The 21753-nt window shown below is 36.8% G+C and overlaps 1 protein-coding gene and 1 long non-coding RNA gene across 5 annotated transcripts in view; one reads left to right on the top strand and one right to left on the bottom strand.

The window, feature by feature from the left end:
* The window catches only part of LOC141547848 (uncharacterized), a 33335-nt gene extending 29374 nt beyond the window's left edge, over positions 1–3961 (bottom strand). The window contains exon 1 of the long non-coding RNA XR_012483645.1: positions 3267–3961. This is a non-coding gene — a long non-coding RNA (uncharacterized LOC141547848). The remainder of the gene's footprint in view (positions 1–3266) is intronic.
* HPF1 (histone PARylation factor 1) lies at positions 349–20493 on the top strand. 4 transcript variants are annotated; one of them, XM_074276497.1, is made up of 9 exons: positions 3377–3510; positions 5858–5952; positions 6675–6834; positions 8376–8565; positions 8759–8857; positions 11466–11616; positions 14994–15081; positions 18024–18196; positions 20151–20493. In XM_074276497.1, exons 3-9 carry the CDS (start codon positions 6771–6773, stop codon positions 20280–20282), a joined length of 897 nt encoding a protein of 298 aa, XP_074132598.1. In that variant the 5' UTR covers positions 3377–3510; positions 5858–5952; positions 6675–6770; the 3' UTR covers positions 20283–20493. The 4 variants fall into 4 exon arrangements, with proteins under 4 accessions (XP_074132597.1, XP_074132596.1, XP_074132599.1 ...); XM_074276496.1 differs by lacking the exons at positions 3377–3510; positions 5858–5952 and adding an exon at positions 349–401; XM_074276495.1 differs by lacking the exon at positions 5858–5952 and having other exon boundaries at positions 3341–3656.
* Positions 20494–21753: the final 1260 nt, after the last annotated feature.

The raw sequence follows: 21753 nt of genomic DNA, 5'->3' as shown, positions 1-21753 counted from the left end.
GCAGGCCCGGTTTTACTGACAAAATCATAGCAGAACAAGAGAGTTTCAGTTTGCACAGGATACCATGGCAACTGGCAATTATGTAAGTCGGGATACATAAAAGAACATGACAATCTCACAGAGATTTAGCAGGAAGAGAGACTCCCCTAGAGGATGGGAAATTGGGGTGCAGGCCTCAAAAGCAAAGTGTGCCTTGTGCCTCGGCGGGACCAGGTGGCTCATGTTGCACAATGACTCAGGTGGTAGTAGTTTAGAGAAGGGGGGGTACTAACCATTGGTGCACTGGTGCTAATAGATATCAGGAAGAAATAATGATTACAACAATATAAACAGAGCAATGCAATGAAACTGAGAAACTAATTAAAGTGAACAGGCCGAGTTTCCCTAGACCTAGAGAAATGGTGAGATAATATACCTCCTTTTTGTTGAATTGGTGAGGGATTACAGAAGTGTAATACTGCATATGCTCTCGGACATGGCCAATATACTGGTTTTGCTGAACTTTTTTTGTGTCTTTTATTCTAAAATTTGTTGTAAGGGAAGGTTCACTGGTAGGGAAGAAATGAATTTTGTATTTAGAAATGATATAAAAGCAAATGTATTTTTTCAAAAAAAAAGCCTGAGTGCCCAACATCAAGTAGATAGTAAATTGGTAGAGCATAGCTATAAACATGGGTCTGCTGATGACAAATGCAGAAACTTTTCTCCTGCAGTCTTAAGTTCATGTCCTAGCTCTGCCACTTAAATGGTACTGTTGATGCAGAAGGCACCCCAACGATGTCAGGATCCCTTGGTCCCTGTCCCAGTTTTGGCGGAAGAATTCACACTCTGTCTCAGTTAATGAGGCAAAGATTTATTACGCTGCTACCAGTGGGCTAATTCCAAGGGAATTTAGCAAAGAGTCAGAATGGAGATAATTATATTGGAAAGGGAAACAAAGATAAGGTCGATTTGCTTATAGTGTGGCTTAGAGGTGCAATTGAGGACAGGTAGGGGTGGGGTTGGGGTAGGTCCCACCCCGGAGTTCTACAATTTATTGACCAGCTGATTGTCCCGAACAGCCAGCACCCTTTGTGGTACTCCCCAGGCGAGTATTCTTAGGCTTTCTCAGGCAGCTCCCCAGGCTGGGTAGCCTTTGGGTTTCTCAGAAATTGCTCTTCAGGACTAGATAACCAAGTCGCCTGATTTCAATAGATCCTCCAACTCATCATTTATTAATTGAAGTAATAGGATCCAAAGACCTTCAACGTTAAATCTATAAACCTATGTTAGATGCTTGATGAGTCTATAGTGGTGCAAAGGATCTAGCTTGAACCGCCTTTAGAAATATCCAGGGGAACCTGTTTTGGACATCCTCCATTTTGTGATTCAGAATGGTACTTAATCTTTCCACTTCTACTTTATATCCTTAGAAATGTTTGTTTCTATTCTAAAATCTAAATACCTATTTCTGGACCCAAAAAGCTGGCGCCCTACACCCATTACTCCTTCAAGAGTCCCTCTGCTCTGAACCTAAATAGGTGGTTGGGCCAAGTTTAGCCCCCAGGGGAAAGCAATCATCCCCGAATGGGACAGATTAGACTGCTTTTTCATACTCTGGGGGGAATTCCTCGGGGCTTAAGGCTCACAGCTAGGGAGCGTCTGAGATCAGATGTGAAATCAAGATGAGTCTTCCTGATTCAGCCTGGAATTCTGGATTGTAATACGGTCTTTCATATTCCTCGTCAGAAACCAGAGTACCATGCTGCCAAATCTGGAGACTGTTCCTTCTTTTTATAACAGCTGAAGCAAGTCACTTAATCTGATTTGCCTCAGTTTCCTCATCTGTAAAACCTGGAGAAGCAAATGCTCTACAAGTTTTGCCAGTGCCCTAGTTTCTTCATCAACAAAATGACTGGAGTGATTGTTGTGACAACCAAATGAGATAATGTGTGTAAAATATCTTACAAACCTTAAGGCACTTTATAAAGATAGTATTTGTCATTCAAAATAATATTGCAGTATAGACAAGATGCATACACAAGTAGAGGCCGGACCAGGAGTGACATCCCCCCTCCCACATATGCTAATTGCATGGTAATGCCCAAGTAAAGGTACCGCAATTCTCAGTAGCCCCAGACAGCCCTCTAAGACTATGAATTGCAGATGGTTTGCCCATCTGCATCAGTACAGGGAGTTTCCACACTGGGCATTTCTCATCTTTTAATGAATTACAAATCTAGAATAATAAGAATAATAACCATTACTTTACCAGCGGTCCTCAAACTTTTTAAATAGGGGCCAGTTCACTGTCCCTCAGACTGTGGGAGGGCTAGACTATAGTAAAACCAAAAGCTCACACTCTTCGTCCCTCAGCCCATTTGCCATAACCCAGCAGGCCGCATAAACATCTTCAGTGGCCTGCAGTTTGAGAATCCCTGCTTTAGACTATTTTGCAGGTATTTGTATCTCCTCTCCCTTCCATGACCTTGCCTACAAATAATTAGAAACTTCATTTTTTATTTAGCTTTGGTAGTAAAACAATGAGGCCGCTAGGAGACAAAGCAGCTAGAATCTTGGGTGAGTTGTCAGAAGATTTGAGTTCAAATCTAGATTCAGACTTCGGACAAGGCCTCTTATCTCTACTTCAGTTTCCTTATCTGTAAAATGAAGTTAATAACATCTACCTTTCAGGATAACTGGGAGAGTAAAAGGAGATATTTGTCAAGTTCCTTGTCAATCTTAATATAAATGTATATCTATATTATTTTTCTTAGATTAATTGGGGTGATGGCTGAACAAATTATAGTATGGGAATAGAATGACTATTATGGTTCCATAAAAATGAGCAAAGGGATGGTTTCATGACTAGATAGGAAGACTTTTAAACTACTGGAGTCAAGTGGACAGATAGAAGAAAACAATGTATATGGTAACGACATCAATATAAAGCAGAACAACTTTGAAGCTTTAAGAACTCTTGATAAAGTAATCTGATTTCTCCCGGTGGAGAAGTGATGGATGGACTCAGATGCAGAATTTTTTTTTTTTTAAATAATACAGTTAACGTAAGAATCTGTTTTATCAAAAGCAAATTTGTCATAAGTATTTACTATATGTATATTTGTGTAAATCTATATAAATTTTATATAGATTTATCATATATATACATTTTGTGTGTGTATATTTCTATGTGTTTGTATATGTATGTATATGTTTATGGGTGCTATACACATGTTTATTTATTGAGTTACTGAATCTAGGCCACTGGCCCTAAGTCCGTTTACCTTCTATAGAACTCTGGAATGGGCGGGGCCTTTCTTCCCGGGCTCGAAACTCACGTGAGTAGGCGGGACTAAAGCACATTTGGGGGCGTGGCTAACGTCGCTCTCTTAGTGACCTGATAGGTGCAGGCGCTTCCGTTAACACCATGGAAACCGTTGAGTGGGCGGGGCCTCCTCCTTATATTGGCAATTGGAAGGGGTTTTGTAGAAAAAGAGTCGATAAGGCCGGCTTCCGATTGGTTGGACGGTAAGGCTATTGACCTCGGAAGCAGTTGGCTTGGCACTCGGAGTGGAGGCGGTTGCAAGGCGCCTGTGGGGCCGCCGCTTCCCTAGGCAAGTGGCAGGATGAGAGGCCGCAGGAAGCGCAAGTCCCGAGATGGGGCCGGGTCGCAGGTAGGCGCCGGGAAAAGTGGAGCCCGAGAGGAGCTCGGGGGCTCCGACGGCGGCTTTTAAGGACTGATCCCTGCGTGAGACCGCGGGGCCGATCGCGCGCTGGAACCCCGTAGCTCTCCCGACAGCCCTCCTTCACCTCCCCATCCCAAGCGAGGCCCGCTGAGCGGCCCGACCCCTGGCTGGCGGTAGGGGGACGGGCTTGGGCCTATCTCCTTCCCTGGGCCCAGCGTCACGGGGCCACCTCCCTCCCTTGATCTCCGAGGATACCTTGTTGGCGAAAGCTCCCGGAGGCCCCTTCGGGCTCTGGAATTCGATGACTGCCCGCTACGGGTCATTGCGGGCACGGAGCGCGGCTAAGTTCAAATGCAGCCTCGGCTGCTTCCCGGATGCGTGACGCCCGCCTAGTCAGTTTACCGCACTTTGCACGGGTTTCCTCTATTGTAAACACTTAGGATTGTAGCGAGCATCAAATGAGATACAAGTATAAAGCATTCAGCCCCATAGAAATATCAGTTGCTTCTCTTAGTCAAATCCCACTTTAGACCCCAGCCTTGTGACCCTGGGTATATCACTTAACCTCTGACTCAACTTTCTCTTCTGTGAAATGGGAGCAATAGCTCCTCTATTTCTCCGGATGGGACGTGTGGATGAGATCGTTATAAAGCACCAACCCCGAGGGAGAGCTGTGTAAATGTTCGTTGTGGTCGTTATCACTTCCTGGCGGCGTGGCCCGGAGTGAGTCTCTAACACTCGGCCCCCTCTAAAATGAGGGATTTGTTTTCAGTGGCCACTAGGTGGTGCGAAGAGATGGAAACTTGAAACCGGGAAGGAAGGCCTTAGAAATCGCAGGCTTGTCTCAGGCACTTCTTGCCAGTGTGGACAAGCTTCTTTTTAAAATTTTAATCTCCTTTCTTCAGTTTTCTGATCTGTAAAATGGGGATAATAGACCAGGATCACGTGAGATAATAACTGCAAATGGTCAGTCACATAGCGTTATATTCTCATTTAAGCCACTTAACTTTGTGAACCTCAATTGACTCCTTAGTAATATGAAAAGAATGGATTAGATGGAGTCCTTCCAGCCTTAAATATATGAATCTGTGGTTTTTATCTGAATCCTCATTCAGTTTTCCAGAACAATTGAGGGAGGGATAGAAATTCATTCACTAAGTAAACATTTATTAGTTTGTTTTCTGTGTCTCTAGTGACACTTCTCTTGGCTATCAGAAGTTTTCCGGAAGCACCGATCTGGCCTTGTTACTCCTCCCTTCAAAAGCACCTGTAACATATCATTGTCCCCAGGATAAAATAGAATTTGGAATTAAATCCCTTCCCACTTTAGTTTAAGCTCATCTTTCCGGCTTTTTACGTAATAGTCCTAGTACTTCTGATGTCGGTGAAACAAGTCTGCTTGAGTTTCTTAGATGCAGCGTCACCTCTTCTCTGTCCTTTTTCTGCAAGGGAACACCTGTTCTGGAGAATTGTTTCTCACCTCCACAGCCCTAGTCTCCTTCAAAGCTCAGGTCAAGCCTCACCTTTACATGAGTGCTTTCCTGATATACAACTCCCCTCCCCCTCGCCCCCAGCCACTAATGTGTCTCTGTATTACAGATGTTTTGTACTTGTTTTATAAATATGCCCGTTGTTTCTCCTGATAGAATGTATGCTTTTTTTTATGCTAGAGCCCTTTTTTGGTGTGTCTTCAGGACCTAGCACAGTGCTTAGCACATCTTAAGTTCTTCCTAAGTGCTTGACTAAATGCATCTTCTGCAATGCTTTGTGAACTGTACTTGCCCTCCAGGAGTTTGAGGGCTTCCCACTATGACATCTTAGAATTTAGATTCTCAAACCCTAGAGGTTTGGAAAGGATCTTGATCTCAGAGACCATTTATTTCAACTTATACCTGAACATTTTTGACAAGAGTTCATCCACCTTTGATTGAAAAATCCCTAGAGAGTAGGAGTCCTCTGGAGACCCTTCAGAAAGTTGCATTTTGATGAGTCCAAATCTTCCTTGGAAGAGAGATTGGCTCCAGAAAGTCAAGCTCTAGGACATTGGGTGGAAGTTTCAGTGAGGCAAATTTACACTTGATAGGAGAAACTTCCTAAGGTGGCCTTTTCTCAGTCTTCATTCTTTCCTCAACCTGTCTGTGCAGTCTTTGGTGGTATGGATCATTTTCTTTTTCTTAATACTTCTCTAGGTTTTCGTGATACTGCTCTCTCCTGCTTCTCTTACCTGTTTGAGCCCTCCTCAATCTCCTTTGCTGAATCTTCATCCAAGCCATCCCCCTTAACTGTGAGTGTTTTTTGTCCTGATCCTCTTCTCTCTATCCTCTGGATTATCTGGTATTTTTTTAAGTTCACAGACACTAAGTTAAGAAACCCTATTTTATGTTCTCTTTGCCTTTATCTACTTCTACCATCTCTTCCCCCCACCCTCCAGTAATGCATATGTGCTAATCTTTGTACCCAATTTTTTTTTTCTGTAGGCATAGGACAATAATTAGAAGGTAGTTGTGAATAACTACCTCAGAAATAGTTCCAGGAAGGATCCAGAAGAAAAGCCTCTGCTGCCTCCTTGATTCATGCCATCTCGCTTAGCGGCACTCTTGAATCATGATTAAATATGAAATCTATTCACATAAACCCCTTTGTAACACACAACTAAATAATCAGAGGGCCCCTCCTTTATTCTTTTGCTTTTTTTATTGCCTTTTTCTTTTCTTTCTTTTCTGTTGTTTTATATTAATCTTAATAAAGCATAAACCTTTCAGATATTGTCTCCCCTTTCCTTTCATTCTCCACTAGCAAATAAATCACTTCCCGGCTCATTCCCATGCCTCCAAAAGATTGAAATTTTACTCTTAATAAACATAAAACCAAACCCATTGTGTTTACAAAAAAATATATATATATTGAGTTTTGCCATACCCAGAAAAGGGATGGGAGTCTTTAGTATTTAGGGAAAGTTCTAATTATTGTCTGAGAATTCATATCTTTTATTATGCCAATTTGCAGAGTAAGAAATCAAAATATAGTAAGAAGAAAGGAACTACCCGGGCAAATATCTCAGATGATATTCGACAAGAAGTGGAAAATCTCTATAAGCTCTCAATGCCTGAAGATTTCTATCACTTTTGGAAGTTCTGTGAAGAACTTGATCCTGAAAAACCAGCTGGTAAGAAGCTTCAAAAATCCTTCTTAATGGAGATACCACTAAGGAAAAGAATGGCATACTCCAAGGGAGTCTACAAGGGAAGAAAAGGTTTCAGCAATAAGGGGAGTAGACAAAGGAGATAAGATCAAGAGGAATAAACAGTGGAGGGAAAGGCTGCTATTAGAAGTGATTAATAACTTTTAAGAGCAGTGGGATTTCAGTAGGATGATGAGAGTGAAAGTTGGGTTATCAAAAATTTGAATGGTGGGAAAGAAATTGAAGAGGTTCATTTCTAAAATATATAGAGAATTGACTCAAATTTATAAGAATTCAAGCCATTTTCCAGTTGATAAATGGTCAAAGAATATGAACAGTTTTCAGATGAAGAAAGCAAAACCATTTCTAATCATATGACAAGGTGCTCTAAATCACTGTTGATCAGAGAAATGCAAATTAAGACAACTCTAAGATACTGCTAACACACTTGTCAGATTGGCTAAGATGACAGGAACAAATAATGATGAATGTTGGAGGGAATGTAGGAAAACTGGGACACTGAGGCATTGTTGGTGGAACTGGAACTATGCTGAAAAAGTTATCAAATTGTGCATATCCTTGATCCAGCAGTGTTTCTACTGGGCTTATATCCCAAAGAGAGATTAAAGAAGGGAAAGGGATCCACACGTGCAAGAATGCTTGTAGCAGCCCTTTTTGTAGTGGCTAGAAACCGGAAACTGAGTGGATACCCATCATTTGGAGAATGGCTGAATAAATTATGGTATATGAATGATATGGAATATTATTGTTCTGTAAGAAATGACCAGCAGGATGATTTTAGAGAAGCTTAGAGAGACTTACATGAACTAATGCTAAGTGAAATAAGCAGAATCAGGAGATCATTATAAATGGCAACATCAATATTATACAGTGATCAATTCTGATGAATGTGGCTCTTTTCAATAATGAGGTGATTCTGGCCAGTTCCAATGGTCTTGTGACGAAGAGAGAAAAGTCTGTGGGAATTGAGTGTGGACCACAACATAGCATTCTCTTTTTGTTGTTGTGTACTTGCATTTTATTTACTTTCTTTCTTTGATCTGATTTTCCTTGTACAGCAAGAGAATTGTATAAATATGTTTTATACATACTGGATTTAACATACATTTTAACATTTTTAACATATTGGAGTGCCTGCCATCTAGGGAAGGGAGTGGAGGGAAGGAGGAGAAAATCCAAAACACAAGGCTATGCTAGGGTCAATGTTGTCAAATTATCCATGCATATGTTTTGAAAATAAAAAGCTTTAAAAAGGGGGGGAAAAATTGGATAGTTAACAACTTATCTTAGAAACTAGCACAGTGACTTCCACAAAATAGTTCCTTGATAAATATTTAAATTGAATTGACAATCTTCACATGCCCCAGAAAGACCCGTTTCATATTGAAAACTTTCACATTTTTTGGATTATTACTTAGAAGTACACAGTTAGATAGAAAATATTGTCAACACTGCCTTCCTGACAGAAATTATTTTTCCCTTTGTGTATTTAATTTCATTTACAGATGCACTATTAACAAACCTTGGACTCCAACTTGTTGGTCCTTTTGATATCCTTTCTGGAAAACACAAAGTGGAAAACAAATCGACTGACCTAAATTTTAACCTTCACTGGAGGTTTTACTATGATCCTCCTGAGTTCCAGACTATTATTACTGGAGATGACAAAACTCAGTTTCACATGGGATATTACAGGTAAGAAACTTGGTCTTCTCCCTTCTGCTCAGAAAGCAACTTGTATCTCTACTCTATCAGCAAGTACATGACTAACCCAAGGTCTTTCTGAACAACAAAATTTTATGATTCAGTGAATGACACATTTTCCTGTTTTTCTGAACTTTACAAGGAGAATATTATGGGCATCTCAAACATTTTTTGTGTTTAACAGAGACTCACCTGATGAACTTCCTGTATATGTTGGTGTAAATGAGGCAAAGATAAATTGTACAATTGTTCAAAATGGAGACAATGTATTTGCTGCAGTCAAGTAAGATTTAGTACTTTTTTTTTCTCCTCTCTGTTCTGTGATCGACAGTAATTTCATCTTCTTACCTTGGAGTACTGGGGGGAAAGATAGAAAAATTTTAAAAATCAATTTGTCCTTTATTACCAGTAAAATATTTGGTTGAAGGAAAACTGGGGTTTTCATTGTGACCTCTTGTTGCCCTGACCTCTGTATTAGAACAGAAATACTGAATTTTCAATTTTGATATGATTTATGGACACTATTAGATGTCCAAAGACAAACCTATCTGAAATTGCAGTATTTGTCAGACTACAATAAAATTAATTTTTATCTTAAGTGTCAATTTCTTTTGAATGTTATTCACATGGTTTTATGGTTTTACCATGTTTAGTGATAACAGTATTGTAATCAAACTATTTCTCAGTGATGTTACAATTTATCTAAAGATAATTTAGTTGGAAAAGAAAAATCTTGTACAAGTAATGTGCTATCTGATATTTTATTATTATCTTAGTTTTATTTAATTACTTTTTTTCAAGTAACTAGCATTTATTTTTTCTCCTCCTTGCAATTGAGAGGAAAAAAGAAAAGAAAAAGAAAACCTTTTAAAGCTATGCATAGGCAAAAAAAAATATTCTCACATTGATTGTTTTGAAAAATGTGTATCATTTGGCATATTTAATCTGTTGCCTCTGAGGAGGTATTTTGCCTCATCATCAGTACTGTGGAATCAATAGTTGCCCTTTGCTTTGATAAGAATTCTTAAGTCTTGAAAAATTGTTCATTGTTACAATGCTACTATAGTATAAATTATTTTCTTGACTGTTCATTTTACTCTGCATCAGTTCCTGAAAGTCTTTCAGGTTTCTCTGAAACTGTCTCTCAATTTCTTAAGGCACAGTAATCTTATATTACCTTCACATACCATACTTTGTTCAATCTTTTTCCCAATTGATGGGCACCCTTTAATTTTCATTTTTTCCATACCACAAACCTCTTTTTAAAAGAGTTCTAAAGATAGGTTTGTACACATGGGACCTCTTCTTTATTTGTTCTCTTTGGGATTTAGGCCCAGTAGTTTTATCTCTGGGTCAAAAGGTATGCACAGTTTAATAACTGATTGGACATAAAATCAGATTGGTTGGATCAGGTCACAGCTCCAATGTTGCATTTCAGTTGCACATGTTGCACACTGAAGCCACACAGAGGCACAGAGGCTTTTCCACAAAGCCACTCTAACATTTGTCATTTTATGTTTTTGTCAACTTTTCTAAAATGAGGACTGTATAGCTGTATATATAGCTGTATAGTGGAAACTCATTTGCTTCTTTTTGCATTTCTCTTAATTATTAGTGGTATGAAATTTTTTTTTTCATACTGTTGTTATTGATAGCTTGTATTTCTTCCCTTGAGAACTCCCTCTAAATACCCCTTGACTGTTTTATCAATTTGTAAATGTTTCTAGGAGCAGCTAGGTGGTGTAATGGATAGCACTCTGGGCCTGGGGTCAGAATTCCTTCTCCAGCTCATTTTGCAATTGAGGAAAACTGAGGCAGACAGGGTTAAGTGATTTGCCCAGGGCCATACGGTAAGTGTCTGAGGCTACATTTCAACTCGAGTCTTCTTGCTTTCATTCCACTGTGGCATTCATTCTACTGAGCCACCAAGCTGCCCTTTTTTTTAAAAGCAGATTTTTTTTTTTTTTAATTTAAGGAACCAGTAAAGTTATGGAGATAAGAGGGTTAGACATTTAGCCTCAGAAACTGGGATAATTTGAGTTTTCTTTAAGCATGTAGATCTTTTTATGAGGGTAATATTCGTCAGTTGTTCATATATGACTGAACAAAAGGTTCAAACTTGGAATCTTGTCTCCTCTGTCTTCCTCATCCTCCACATTCAAAACTGTTAAATTATTTCTATCTTCACAATCTCTAATTCTGTCCCTCATCACTTTTCCACCTGGATTATCACCATAGCCTCCTGTGGATCTCTCAGCTTACAGTCTCTGCTTTCTCAAATTCTTTTAATATGCAGGTTGCCAAATTGGTATTCCTTAAACAGATCTAACTCTGTTATTCTTGTCAGTCCCTCATTCTCCACTCCATATTTCCCATTCATTCTTCAGTCGCTTATCTTCTCTAGCATTAAAAAACCAAATTCTTAGCCAAAATTCTAAAACTCATCCTTATTTAAATTTCACCATTATTTCTAGTTAAACCTGTTGGTTAGCTCTTCTCTCTTTCCCATTTTTCACAAGGTATTCCTCATGTATAGACTCATCTCTTCATCTTAGAATCCCTCCCTTTCTCTAAGATATACCTTAAGTTCCACCTCCTTTATGAAATGTGTATTTTTAAAATTATGTACATGTTGTTTCTCTCCATCTTAGCCTCCAATTTGTATCTTTGTTGTCTTGTAATTAGTAAATGCATAATGAGTATTACTAATAAAAAATTTGTAATTCTATTTGTTCTCTAATATAGTGTAAACATATTGTATTTATTCCTCCTTCTAAACTGTTGCTGAACTACACTTTAGAGTGAATTTTATAGCAGAAATATTTCTTGTAAACATTTTAAATATCCTTATGACTTGGAATATTAATGACATCTCCCCTTTCTATTTTCAGATTATTTTTGGTGAAAAAAATTAAGGAGGAAACAGATAAAAAGAAAACTGATGTTTTGAAGAACATAGATGAAAAACTAACAGAAGCAGCCAAAAATCAGGGTTTTTCCTTGGAACAAAAAAGCATGAGCATGAAACAGAGAGATAAAAAAGTATGGATTAAATCTGTTCAAGTGATCCTTGGGTAGAAACTTGTTTTGCTTTCTTCCCACTCAACTTTCCTTCTCTATCTCTATCCTAAAGAAAGCTGGGTTTGGGGGCTGCCTTTTCATATTATTGACCAGAAGGGAACACAAGAGTGATTGGCTTTGTGAGGTTGTTAAATTTGTTGTCTTAAAGCCTTACCTCAGAAAGTAGATACTTCTTTATTTAAGAAGAGCCACGAAGTTTGGAATGAGGTGGAGTTTTATGGGATTGAGTATTCTATCATTGACTTTAAGTAATGGATTTCTTTACCATTTGCACAAGCCATTAGTTTTGTTTTGAAGAATGATGCTGAAGCTATTCTTTCTCCTGTGTTACTCTAAAATATTTTACCTCCTTTTTCCTCAGGACTAGTGATAGCTTATTTCCTTTGAATGTCTTTTCTGATGGACATTATACAAGCATCTCTTTTCTAAGTAGTAGATATTGCTATGATGTTGTTTCATTAGTAAACTCATTCTGATATTTAACAGCAGAATTTGCAGGCAACCAGAAAGATTCTGCTGTTTTGGAGAAAATTAAAGACATTTTAATTGAAAAGATTATCAGAGGTGGGGTTATGCTATTTAGGAATATAAAATATCTTGTTTATTATTCTCTTACCAGTGACTAGATAACTCATTTGTAGAGGCCAGGTGAGATAAAATATTTTATTTTTAAATTGTATATAATTGTACCTTCTTAATCCATTGGAACTATCTAAATCTACTTCATTCTATCCCCTAACATTTCATCTACAAGGGTGGTGTTCTGGTAGCAGAAGTATGTAGCTACTCCCACCCTGATGAAAAAAGTTATGTCAGCTCTCTGTTTTATCTTCAGACTTTTTTTTTCTACCATACCCTTTTTAATAAGGTTTCTTATAGTCAAAATTTTTAGAATTAATAATGATGGGAATTTGTGAAACATGGTAAAAACCCAATGATTTATCCTCATCATAATAATGGAAGGAGAGAGAAAATGTGGCTAACTATGGTACTTGAAGTAATAGTCATAAGTAGGAAAAATTGTTAGATTTGTGAATTGGCATCAAACTGACACTTAGGAAATCCACTGTAGTCATTCATTTCAGTTGAGAAAGCTAAGTTTGTTATATTTACTAATTGCTGGAATGAAAATAACGAGCACATCAGGTGAATTTTCCCTTGACTGAAAATAGACATTTTGGTACAGAGGGAAAAGACCTAGTATTTCAACTGTCCTATTAACTATGTGACTTTTGAGTTGAGAATTTAGTTTTTTCATCTGTTAATGAATGAGTTAAATTAGGTGAACTCTCAAAGTCTTGTCTAGCAGTACTATTTTATTTACTAGCAGAAATCCAGAATAACATCTTTTAGAATAACAAAGATTTTATGTAAACAAATCATTTCCAGTTATTAGTGAACTTAACATATGGCAAAAATACCTTGACAAGAAGGCATCAATTTTACCATTTTCTCTGATGATGTTGCCATTAATGAACCTTTCTACTTAGGCTCACCCACTACTCTCTAGCCACTGTTTATGCTTCTGGGATGATAACAGATTCTTATTCCATTTTCTTTTAGATACACTTTTGAGTTGACCTAAGAGGAGTATTAGGTAAAATAGTTTATCTGCTTCATCCTCAGTAAGGAATATTTTCCTTCCATAACTTTTTAGTGGCCCAGGGAAGGGATAAGAGGAGATTGAGTCCCATAAAGACTTATATAAGTTTTTAAAACTTTTATCTAAATCACAGCTATAATGCTATTATTGGCCTGCTGTCTGATTCAAATTTGGGGTAGGAGCACAGACATTGGCCATGCAGGTAAGTTGTCTTTTTGTTTTGTTTTGTTTTTTTCCCCTTTGGTTGATAGTTTGCTCAGTGAATTAAAAGCATTAAGCATGTAAGTATTGGGGGTGCTTTATCTAATAAGTATAGACAAAAGTACTAAGTTCAGAAAAAATTAAGTGTTATGCTGGAATTTAGAGACTAAGGAAACAGCAGTATTTTTATCATTAGAAAATACATGATTGGTACTCATTTATTACCTAGCCTTTAATTTGCATAATAGCAATTTATACTCTAAAAGCACATATTATTATTTGAAAAAAAGACCTTCCTCCCCTTGGCAAGAAGCTAATTATAACTAATTATAACAATATATAATTATAAATATAACAATATTCATGACACTTTGAAAGATTATAGCCTTAAAGTATGTTTGATCAAACTGGTAAATAGACTCAGAGAAGTCTGGAGAAATTTCAAGAAAGGGATAGCAACTTTGGAAAAGTTTAGGTTTGGGGGTTTGATGGTGACCCTTGAGGAGACAGGATAATATGAGAAGGGTTGAGGAATCTGTAGAATTCATGAGTTAGTCAAGTAATAGAGTAAGGCAAGAGAGTTGGAGGGGAAATGGTACAAGAAGGAAGAACGTATTCTATGGCTGGGCTATAATTTAAAAGTCATCTTTCTTTTCTTTCCATTCCCCTCCGTCCCCAAATCCAATAAAATATTACTTTGGTCATATCCTTTCACCTTGTAAATTGTACATTTGCCTCAAAAAAAGAATTTGAGACAACATTCGAAAATTTTGTGGATTTTTAAAGAAAATAAAAGATCTTAATTGTTTTTTCTTGGATTTCTGTTAAGAGATATTTAAAGTAGTTAAAGCAGATGATTTAAGGAATAGGATGGTGCCCTGAAGAGTTACAGATAGGGAAAATAGGATGAAGAAGAACTAAACTTCATTCTTGGAGAAGCTGTAGTTTATCAAATAAAGATATTGTGGGTGATGAATGGTAAATTCTTAAATGTTTAAATATTTAATAATTGAGTTATTGTCTCTTTAAGTCTTCTCATTTTGGCATTTTGAGAGCTCGAATTTTCCAAATAAAGTTTATTTGGTCCTTTCCTTCATTCCTTCCCTTTCCTTTTTAAAATTTCTTCTTTCAGATCTAAGTCTGACTTAACACTTCCTAGCTGTGTGACCCTGGGCAAGTCACTTAACCCCACCCTCAAAAAAAGAAGAAAAAAAAAAAACAGATCTAAGTCTGTATCACTTGAAGAAAAATACTTTGACTTTCTAGAAGTTCTAGAGATGTACTTTCTTCCCCAACAACAATATCTTGGCTCTCAGGGACAAACATGGTATATATTTGTGAGTGATCAGCATGTTGATTAATAAATTAGATGTTTTGCTATTTTATTCACACATTTGACATTCAACTAGGTTTGTTTGGAGGAAATTTTTGCATAGAATCCTTTTTGCCCAAGAAGCCATGGTCTTACATGGTCAGAAATATTTGAGTTCTTTCTATCAGGATTAATTTGAACCTTTTTTCCTCTTTGTTTTAGGTAGTGACAAAGACTTTTCACAGTGCAGGCCTGGTTGTCCCTATAGATAAAAATGATGTTGGATACAGAGACCTCCCTGAAACAGATGGTAATATAAGTGTGTGTTGTATGTTGTCTAAATGTCTTAATTCATAAAGTTTGGTAATTTGCCAAGAAATATTGATAGAGGAAGGATTTGTGAGATTGTTAGTGTGGAGCATTCCTTTCACCTAGGGAAATCCCAAGTGAAATGTCTGAAGAAGGAAGGAGACAAACATATATTAAACATCTGCTATGTGCTAGGCATACACTGCGATAAGTGCTTTATAGGTATCTCATTTGGTCTTCTGGGAGGTTTATACTATTCTTTTTACAGTTGAAGAAATTGAGACAAGTTAAATGACTTATCCAGGATTACATTACAAAACTAGAAAATGCCTGTATCTGGATTTGAACTCAGGCCCAAGTAAATGGTTGGATAAATTTGTTGCTTTTTTCTTGGTCCTCCATTGTATAAAACAATGGTTTCATAGAGAAAGACAGAATGGTTTTAACAGACGTGAAACCTTGTCATTCATTTTTAAAAGATCCAGTCTTTGTGGTTTAACATCTCTCATCATTTTTCCACTCTTCTCCCCTATTCTTCCTGGTTTCCTCCAGATTTCTGCCCCCATCAGAACTAGAATCCTGGTTCTTTCCAGCAGGTACCTTTTAGCAGCCCTTGGTTTAAATCTTCAACAAAGACAGAGTAGTGTGCTCCAAAATTGTACTAAAATGGAAATTATATGACATGTTGATGTGGGGAAAGGCTATACTGGTCTTAGAGGTAGAGGTTTAGGCTTTTCACTGCTTATTTAGAATAAGGTCACAGGATCTCTGAACCAAAGGCTTCTCCTTTGTGCTATCTGCTTCATGAGGTGGGATGGTTTGTAAATTGTAACGTCATAATACATATGTTATTACCTCAGTGCTCCTTTATCCTGTCACGCTCTGCACTAGGCCTTCACCAGCAGTCAGATTTTACCCCAGTGGACCTCCAAGCCTGTTGCTGCTGCTGTCTCTCTATCCCATAAGGATAACGAAAGGAAAAGAGGGTGTGAAGATGATTTCAGGAACTACATTCTGTTTAGAACCTCTCAAAAATTCCTGATTAGGAGATAGTTGACAAGTAGGTCCCTTCAAAATCTAGCTCTGCTCTTTACATATATATGTGTATATGTGTTGGAAAAGCAGTTTTTTTCTCATTTGGTAGTAAACTGAAGAGAGGTTCCTTTAAATCATAAGGGCTGCCAAAAAAAAAAAAAAAATGCCAATATTGTCCAAGTCTCCAGTTAGAAAACTTTCCATTATTTCTTCCCTATTCTATTACTGGTTTAGTAATTAGCCGTACTGTGTCTTTTCAAGGCCCCTATCTAGTCCTTCTAGAAATTGGCTAAGTAATAATTACAAAGCATATTCAGTAAAGTAGGAAATGAAATATTTGGCCTTCACCTGGAAGAAAATGGTTCTGCCTGTCCAGATCCTTCCAAAAATGTGGAAAGTGAAGAGAGTGCTTGGGCAAGAGCCTTAATTAAGAGGCTTTGATTTTAGAAAAAGTTTGACTCATTTAAATGTCTCCCCATTTTACACATGAAAATGCACAAAAATTACACTTATATAGAATAGGTAATCATATGAAGTAGTTCCCCATTTGCCATTTTTCCCATTTGTCATTATGCCCATTTTATCTCTGAGGAAGATGAAAGGACTTGTGTGTGAACACAAGTTAGAGCCAGTGGCTTCAATCCATATCCTTTCACTATACCATGAAAGTTGCTTGATATTTTAAAGGAAACAAAACCCTTTGCAGTAAACAGAGGAGAGGAAAAAAGCAGCTCATTTGGTAAAATCCATATAACACTTTGAAGATTCCCAGGTCAGGTAACCAATCTTCATGTTCTTTTCTGCCTCTTACATATCATACAATAGTTTACCAGAGTTTTGAACTGATCAGTTTCACCTGAGATTTTGTTTTCTTTCAGTATGTGCCTTACTGAGCTTCATACAATTTACATGGAATCTCTTTTTTCCTCTAAGGAATTCATGGGTAGTTTAAGAAGCCTACTATCTGTAGAGGTATCTGCTATAGCAGGAAATGGCTGCCCACACAGTTCAAGTTCAAGCCCAGGTCTCGACCTCCAATTCAGGATCCTTTCCGCTGTCACAAAAGACCACCAGAATAGGAAGCAGTAATTTTGGTGTTAAATCTGCATTCTGCTGCTAACTTGCTTAACCTTAAGCAGGCTGCTTAATGCCTCTATCATTTCCCCATCTGTAAAATGAATGCTCTCATTTAACTTCCTCAGTCCTTCATCTTTAGCAATGTATCTTTTTTTTTTTTTTTATGTTGGAATATACATTTTTTTTTTCCCACTGTGAAGGCTTTACTGCTAAAAGAGGAGCACAGAAAAAGTACCCAGGCAGCTTTTTTTTTTTTCAGTTTGAACTTTTTTTATGGTTAACAGTGGATGGAGTACGCTGGAGTCAGGAAGACTGCATCTGTCAAGAATTCCAATCCAGCCTCAAGACACTCTATTGGCTGTGTGACCTTGGGCAAGTCATTCAACCCTGTTGAACTCAAGAAAGTGGCAGATCACTCCAGTATCATTGCCAAGAAATTCCCAAATGGGGGCGTGAAAAGTCAGGCACAATTAAACAAAACATGGCTTAACTGCCCTCACAGTGAATTGCTATATCTTAAACATAAGGTTTTCCCGTATAATTTTCTCTCCTGCTTTTATGAAGTAGCTCTGTGAAAAGCTTTGCTACTGAAATCAAAGCCAGTGAAGGTAAAGGGGGTATCCTTTGTGTTTTGTTCTTATATCAGAATCCTAAGTGAAAGCAGTGTTTGAACAGGAAGACTAAAAAGATAACATTCTAGGTAATATTACAAATAAAATACTAAAGTCTACAAGTCTTTTTGCTGCTGAGATGTTTCTTATAAAATTTGTAACCTATTTATTAAATCAGATTGAAGAATTGAATTCTTATTTAAATATGATCTCATTTCAGCTAATCTTAAAATAATTTGCAAAATGATTGTTGAGGCTTCAAGTGATGAGCAGAGATTGAAAGCATTTGCCCCCATTCAGGAAATGGTGACTTTTGTTCAATTTGCTAATGATGAATGTGACTATGGAATGGGACTTGAGCTAGGAATAGACCTTTTTTGCTATGGCTCCCAGGTGAGTACTATACTGTGTTTCCCATATGAAAGCTTTGCAATTTGTGTATATGTACTTTAGGGTAGAGTGGCAATTCGGGTAATTATATTTATGTAATCTAGCAAATGCATTATAGATTTGATAACTCATGTGGTATTAAGTATTGATAATTTTTCATAAAATTGCTTCCCAAAGACTTAGGACACTTAAGTTTGTAACTTTTAAGTGCTTTTCATTAGCACATTAGGTTGTGCTTGCCATTCATTTCACTGAGCATTTTAGGTCCTTATATGATTCTTCATCATGGGGAAATACTCTCCACTAAGGCCTGCTGCAAACTCTATGGCCCGATAACTAAGTATTAGGGAATTTCTAGAAAGGAAATGTTTGACACTTGCCCAGTCACATAGTGAGTAAAGTATTATGTAATGTTTAAAACTAGATCTGAAACCAACAAGGACCTGTATTCAAATATTATTTTTGTGACCAGGTAGGGCAAGTCACTGAAGTGTTCTGGGATTCAGGGACTTCTTATGAGGTCCATTTCAGCCTTAACTTATCAGTGAAAGGTGATATTTGTAGTCTAGTCTTCCTCACCTACAGTCTATCCTATCTCCCTGGCATGTGGCCTTATTAAAATCATTATGTTTGAAATACGGAAAGGTAAGGAATTGGGGGGGAGACATCCTTTACACTGAGTTGTGATTAAGGAAATGCTGGTCTGCTGTGTTTCTAGTTATACAGTTAGGGAGAAATGAAACGCCAAGAGCCTTGTAATTTACAAGTCCCTTGAGTAATGTTATTCCAAGTCTTTGAATTCAGAGAGCCAAAGCAGAGCTGGGGAGAATTTTGCTGCATCAGTATTGTATTGGGAAGATAGACCTGAAGAGAGCCATTCAATCTTATCTTGCTTGTGTGGGAGTTTACAAATCTCCTTCCTTTTTCATAAAGTAGTAAGAGCAAGCCTAAAAGAAACAATTTAAAATTAAAAAATATAAATTTTTAAAAATAGGAATTTTTATACCTTTTAGAACTTAATTTTCAGTTTATATCATGTAATCTTGATGCTTTATTAGACTTCAGTATTTTCATGAATACACTTAAAACTTTTTCATATTTTTTTGTCTTAATAAAATATTTTTGGTTACATTTTTAATTTGAAGTTGGCTTCCTCCTCAAGCTAGAAAAGATCAGCATGATACACACACACAAGCACACACACAAAACATACTTGCATAATAACCAATTTTCTCTGAAGTTGGACAAACTCTTCCTTTAGAAATCTTTTGTAGTTGATTTAAATGATCATATTTTTCAGAATAGCGTAGTCATTCAGTTACTCTTCAAACAGTATTGCTGTTAGTGTTACAGCATTCTTAATTTTCCTTATTTCAATCTGCCTTATTTCATGAAAGTCTTTTCATGTTTTTCTAAAAACCAACTTGCTTTTTAATCTTGTATTTTGAAAATCTATGGGAAAACAATTTGTATTATAGCTTTGATTTAGTTTAAATCAGTAGCGCCAAACTATGAAGAAATGAATCTCCATAGGCCATAACTCACAACACAAAAATTGATTTGTGTTATTTTAACTGGGAATGTTGAACTAAAATACATTTTAGTCTGCCTCTATACTCGAGAGTTTTTCAGGCAGCAAGTTTGACCCCTTTGGCCAAATTTTCTTCACTCAATATTCTGATGTAAAAATCCTGCTTTATGTACAAAATAAGTTTTCCCTTTACCGTTTTCACTTATACTAGTGAATGAAGTTGCTTAACTTCTCTTTGTATGTTAATCATACAAATGCCAGTGGGATTGTAATAAATAGTTATTACAATCAAGTAACCTGTTTTAGGATACCTAAAATGCCTTTAAGAGGAAGGAAGCTTAGTTGTGCAGGGAGCATTTTCAACTGCTATTAACAGGCCTATTTTCTCTTTGGATGTGTTTTTATTTTTTATATTTTAATTTTCAGTATTTTCACAAAGTTATTGGTCAGCTTCTACCTCTTGCCTATAAGCTGTTGAAGAGGAATTTGTTTGCAGAGATCATTGAAGCTCATTTGGCCAACAGAAGCAAAGAAAATATAGATCAACTTGCAACATGAATAGAAAATGGTATAAAAGTGTTTGCTTTAAAAATGTTAAATGTAGAACTAACTTTTGCAACATGACAAAAAGATGGTACAAAGAATGTTTTTAAATGTTAAATGTTTGATGTTTAGAGCACTAAACTATTAAAGGGAGTTGGGGGGTTGTTTTGTTTTTTTGAAAGAAAATTTGAAAGCTGTGATTAAATAAAGCTTATAACAAATTGAACAAGGTTTTTTTCCTTAATATATATAAATAGTAAGAGAATTTCTTCAATAATGGAAGAACCAATTAAAAAGCTTTCAAAAGATGGTTTGCCAAGGGACTCGCCCTTCAGAGAAGAAAATTTCTGAACAAGAACCTCCCCCCCCCAAAAAAAAAAAATCAGACTGCTTGAAAGGTTTATTTCCTGAAGGAAATCCATTACCCTCCTGTGGATTTCTTAATATCTCTTTAATTGTTGGGGAGATTTTCTTTAGAGATTGTCTATGGTTCCCCTCCCCTTCTTCCCTCATTCCCCAAGCTACAATTCTCAATGTCCCAGACATTCATTTGGCTTGAATTTTAAGCTCCCAACCCATTTCTGTATTTATTATATTACCATGGGCAAGTCACAACTCCAGGACATTTCTGTGAAATGAAAATACTGGTTATAAGGCCTACCTCAATACTAAGTAATGCTTGGAAGATTTATGATTTTTACCAAATGTGTGATACCTGACCAATGCAGATTACAATCACTACAAAATTCTGTAGTTTTGTAAATTGCTATAGTCAGAGAATTCACACCTGGCCAGCCTTCTCTATACATATCCCATGATTCTAATTTTATTTATGGCTTTGTGAGATACTTTTTTTTCCTAGACTCACTGAACTTTTGTACTTTTGAAACAAATGCTGAGACCAGATCCAGTAATAGTATACTTTAAAAGGCATGGCCAATTAAAAGCAGCTGTTTAAAACTATAAATGATAGAATGAACAAATCTGAGTAGTATGAGACACTTTGGAGATCATTTTATCCAACTAATTTTTTTTACAGGAAGTTACACTGAGGTCCACCTAAATTGATTTACCTAATTATACACAGCTAGGATTACAATCTCGGCTCTTAAGTGCTAGTTAAATGCAAGAGAGCAATTTTTTTTGGTTACCTAACAAACACTGTTCCCCTAGTATGAGAGAGTTGTCAGGTGACTGTCAACCTAGGTATTTGGGATACATCCTTACAATTAAATCACCTACATTATCCAGGACCATGTATTTATACTTTGCACTTTCCAAATATTACACATAATAGGTTTTCAATGAAATGACCTGTCAGTCAGATGTAAAATTTTGTTCGTAACAAAGCATGAATCTGATACTTTAAATATTTCATTATTTAAATAGTTAAAAGCCCAGGAAACTTCACTTCTGACAAATTTTATAATGTTGTGAGTCATGTATCTTTAAAAGCTATTGATTTCTAGTAACTTCAGTGTGTACC

Source organism: Sminthopsis crassicaudata, chromosome 6, assembly GCF_048593235.1.
Source record: "Sminthopsis crassicaudata isolate SCR6 chromosome 6, ASM4859323v1, whole genome shotgun sequence".
Classification (NCBI taxonomy): Eukaryota; Metazoa; Chordata; class Mammalia; order Dasyuromorphia; family Dasyuridae; genus Sminthopsis; species Sminthopsis crassicaudata.
This window is presented reverse-complemented; position numbering and strand designations above follow the sequence as displayed.

Coding starts and splice junctions, on each gene's coding strand:
- HPF1 (XM_074276495.1), top strand. CDS start 3,609: ATGAGAGGCCGCAGGAAGCGCAAGTCCCGAGATGGGGCCGGGTCGCAG. Junction 3,657..6,674: donor GAGATGGGGCCGGGTCGCAG/GTAGGCGCCGGG, acceptor GCCAATTTGCAG/AGTAAGAAATCAAAATATAG. Junction 8,566..8,758: donor TTTCACATGGGATATTACAG/GTAAGAAACTTG, acceptor TGTGTTTAACAG/AGACTCACCTGATGAACTTC.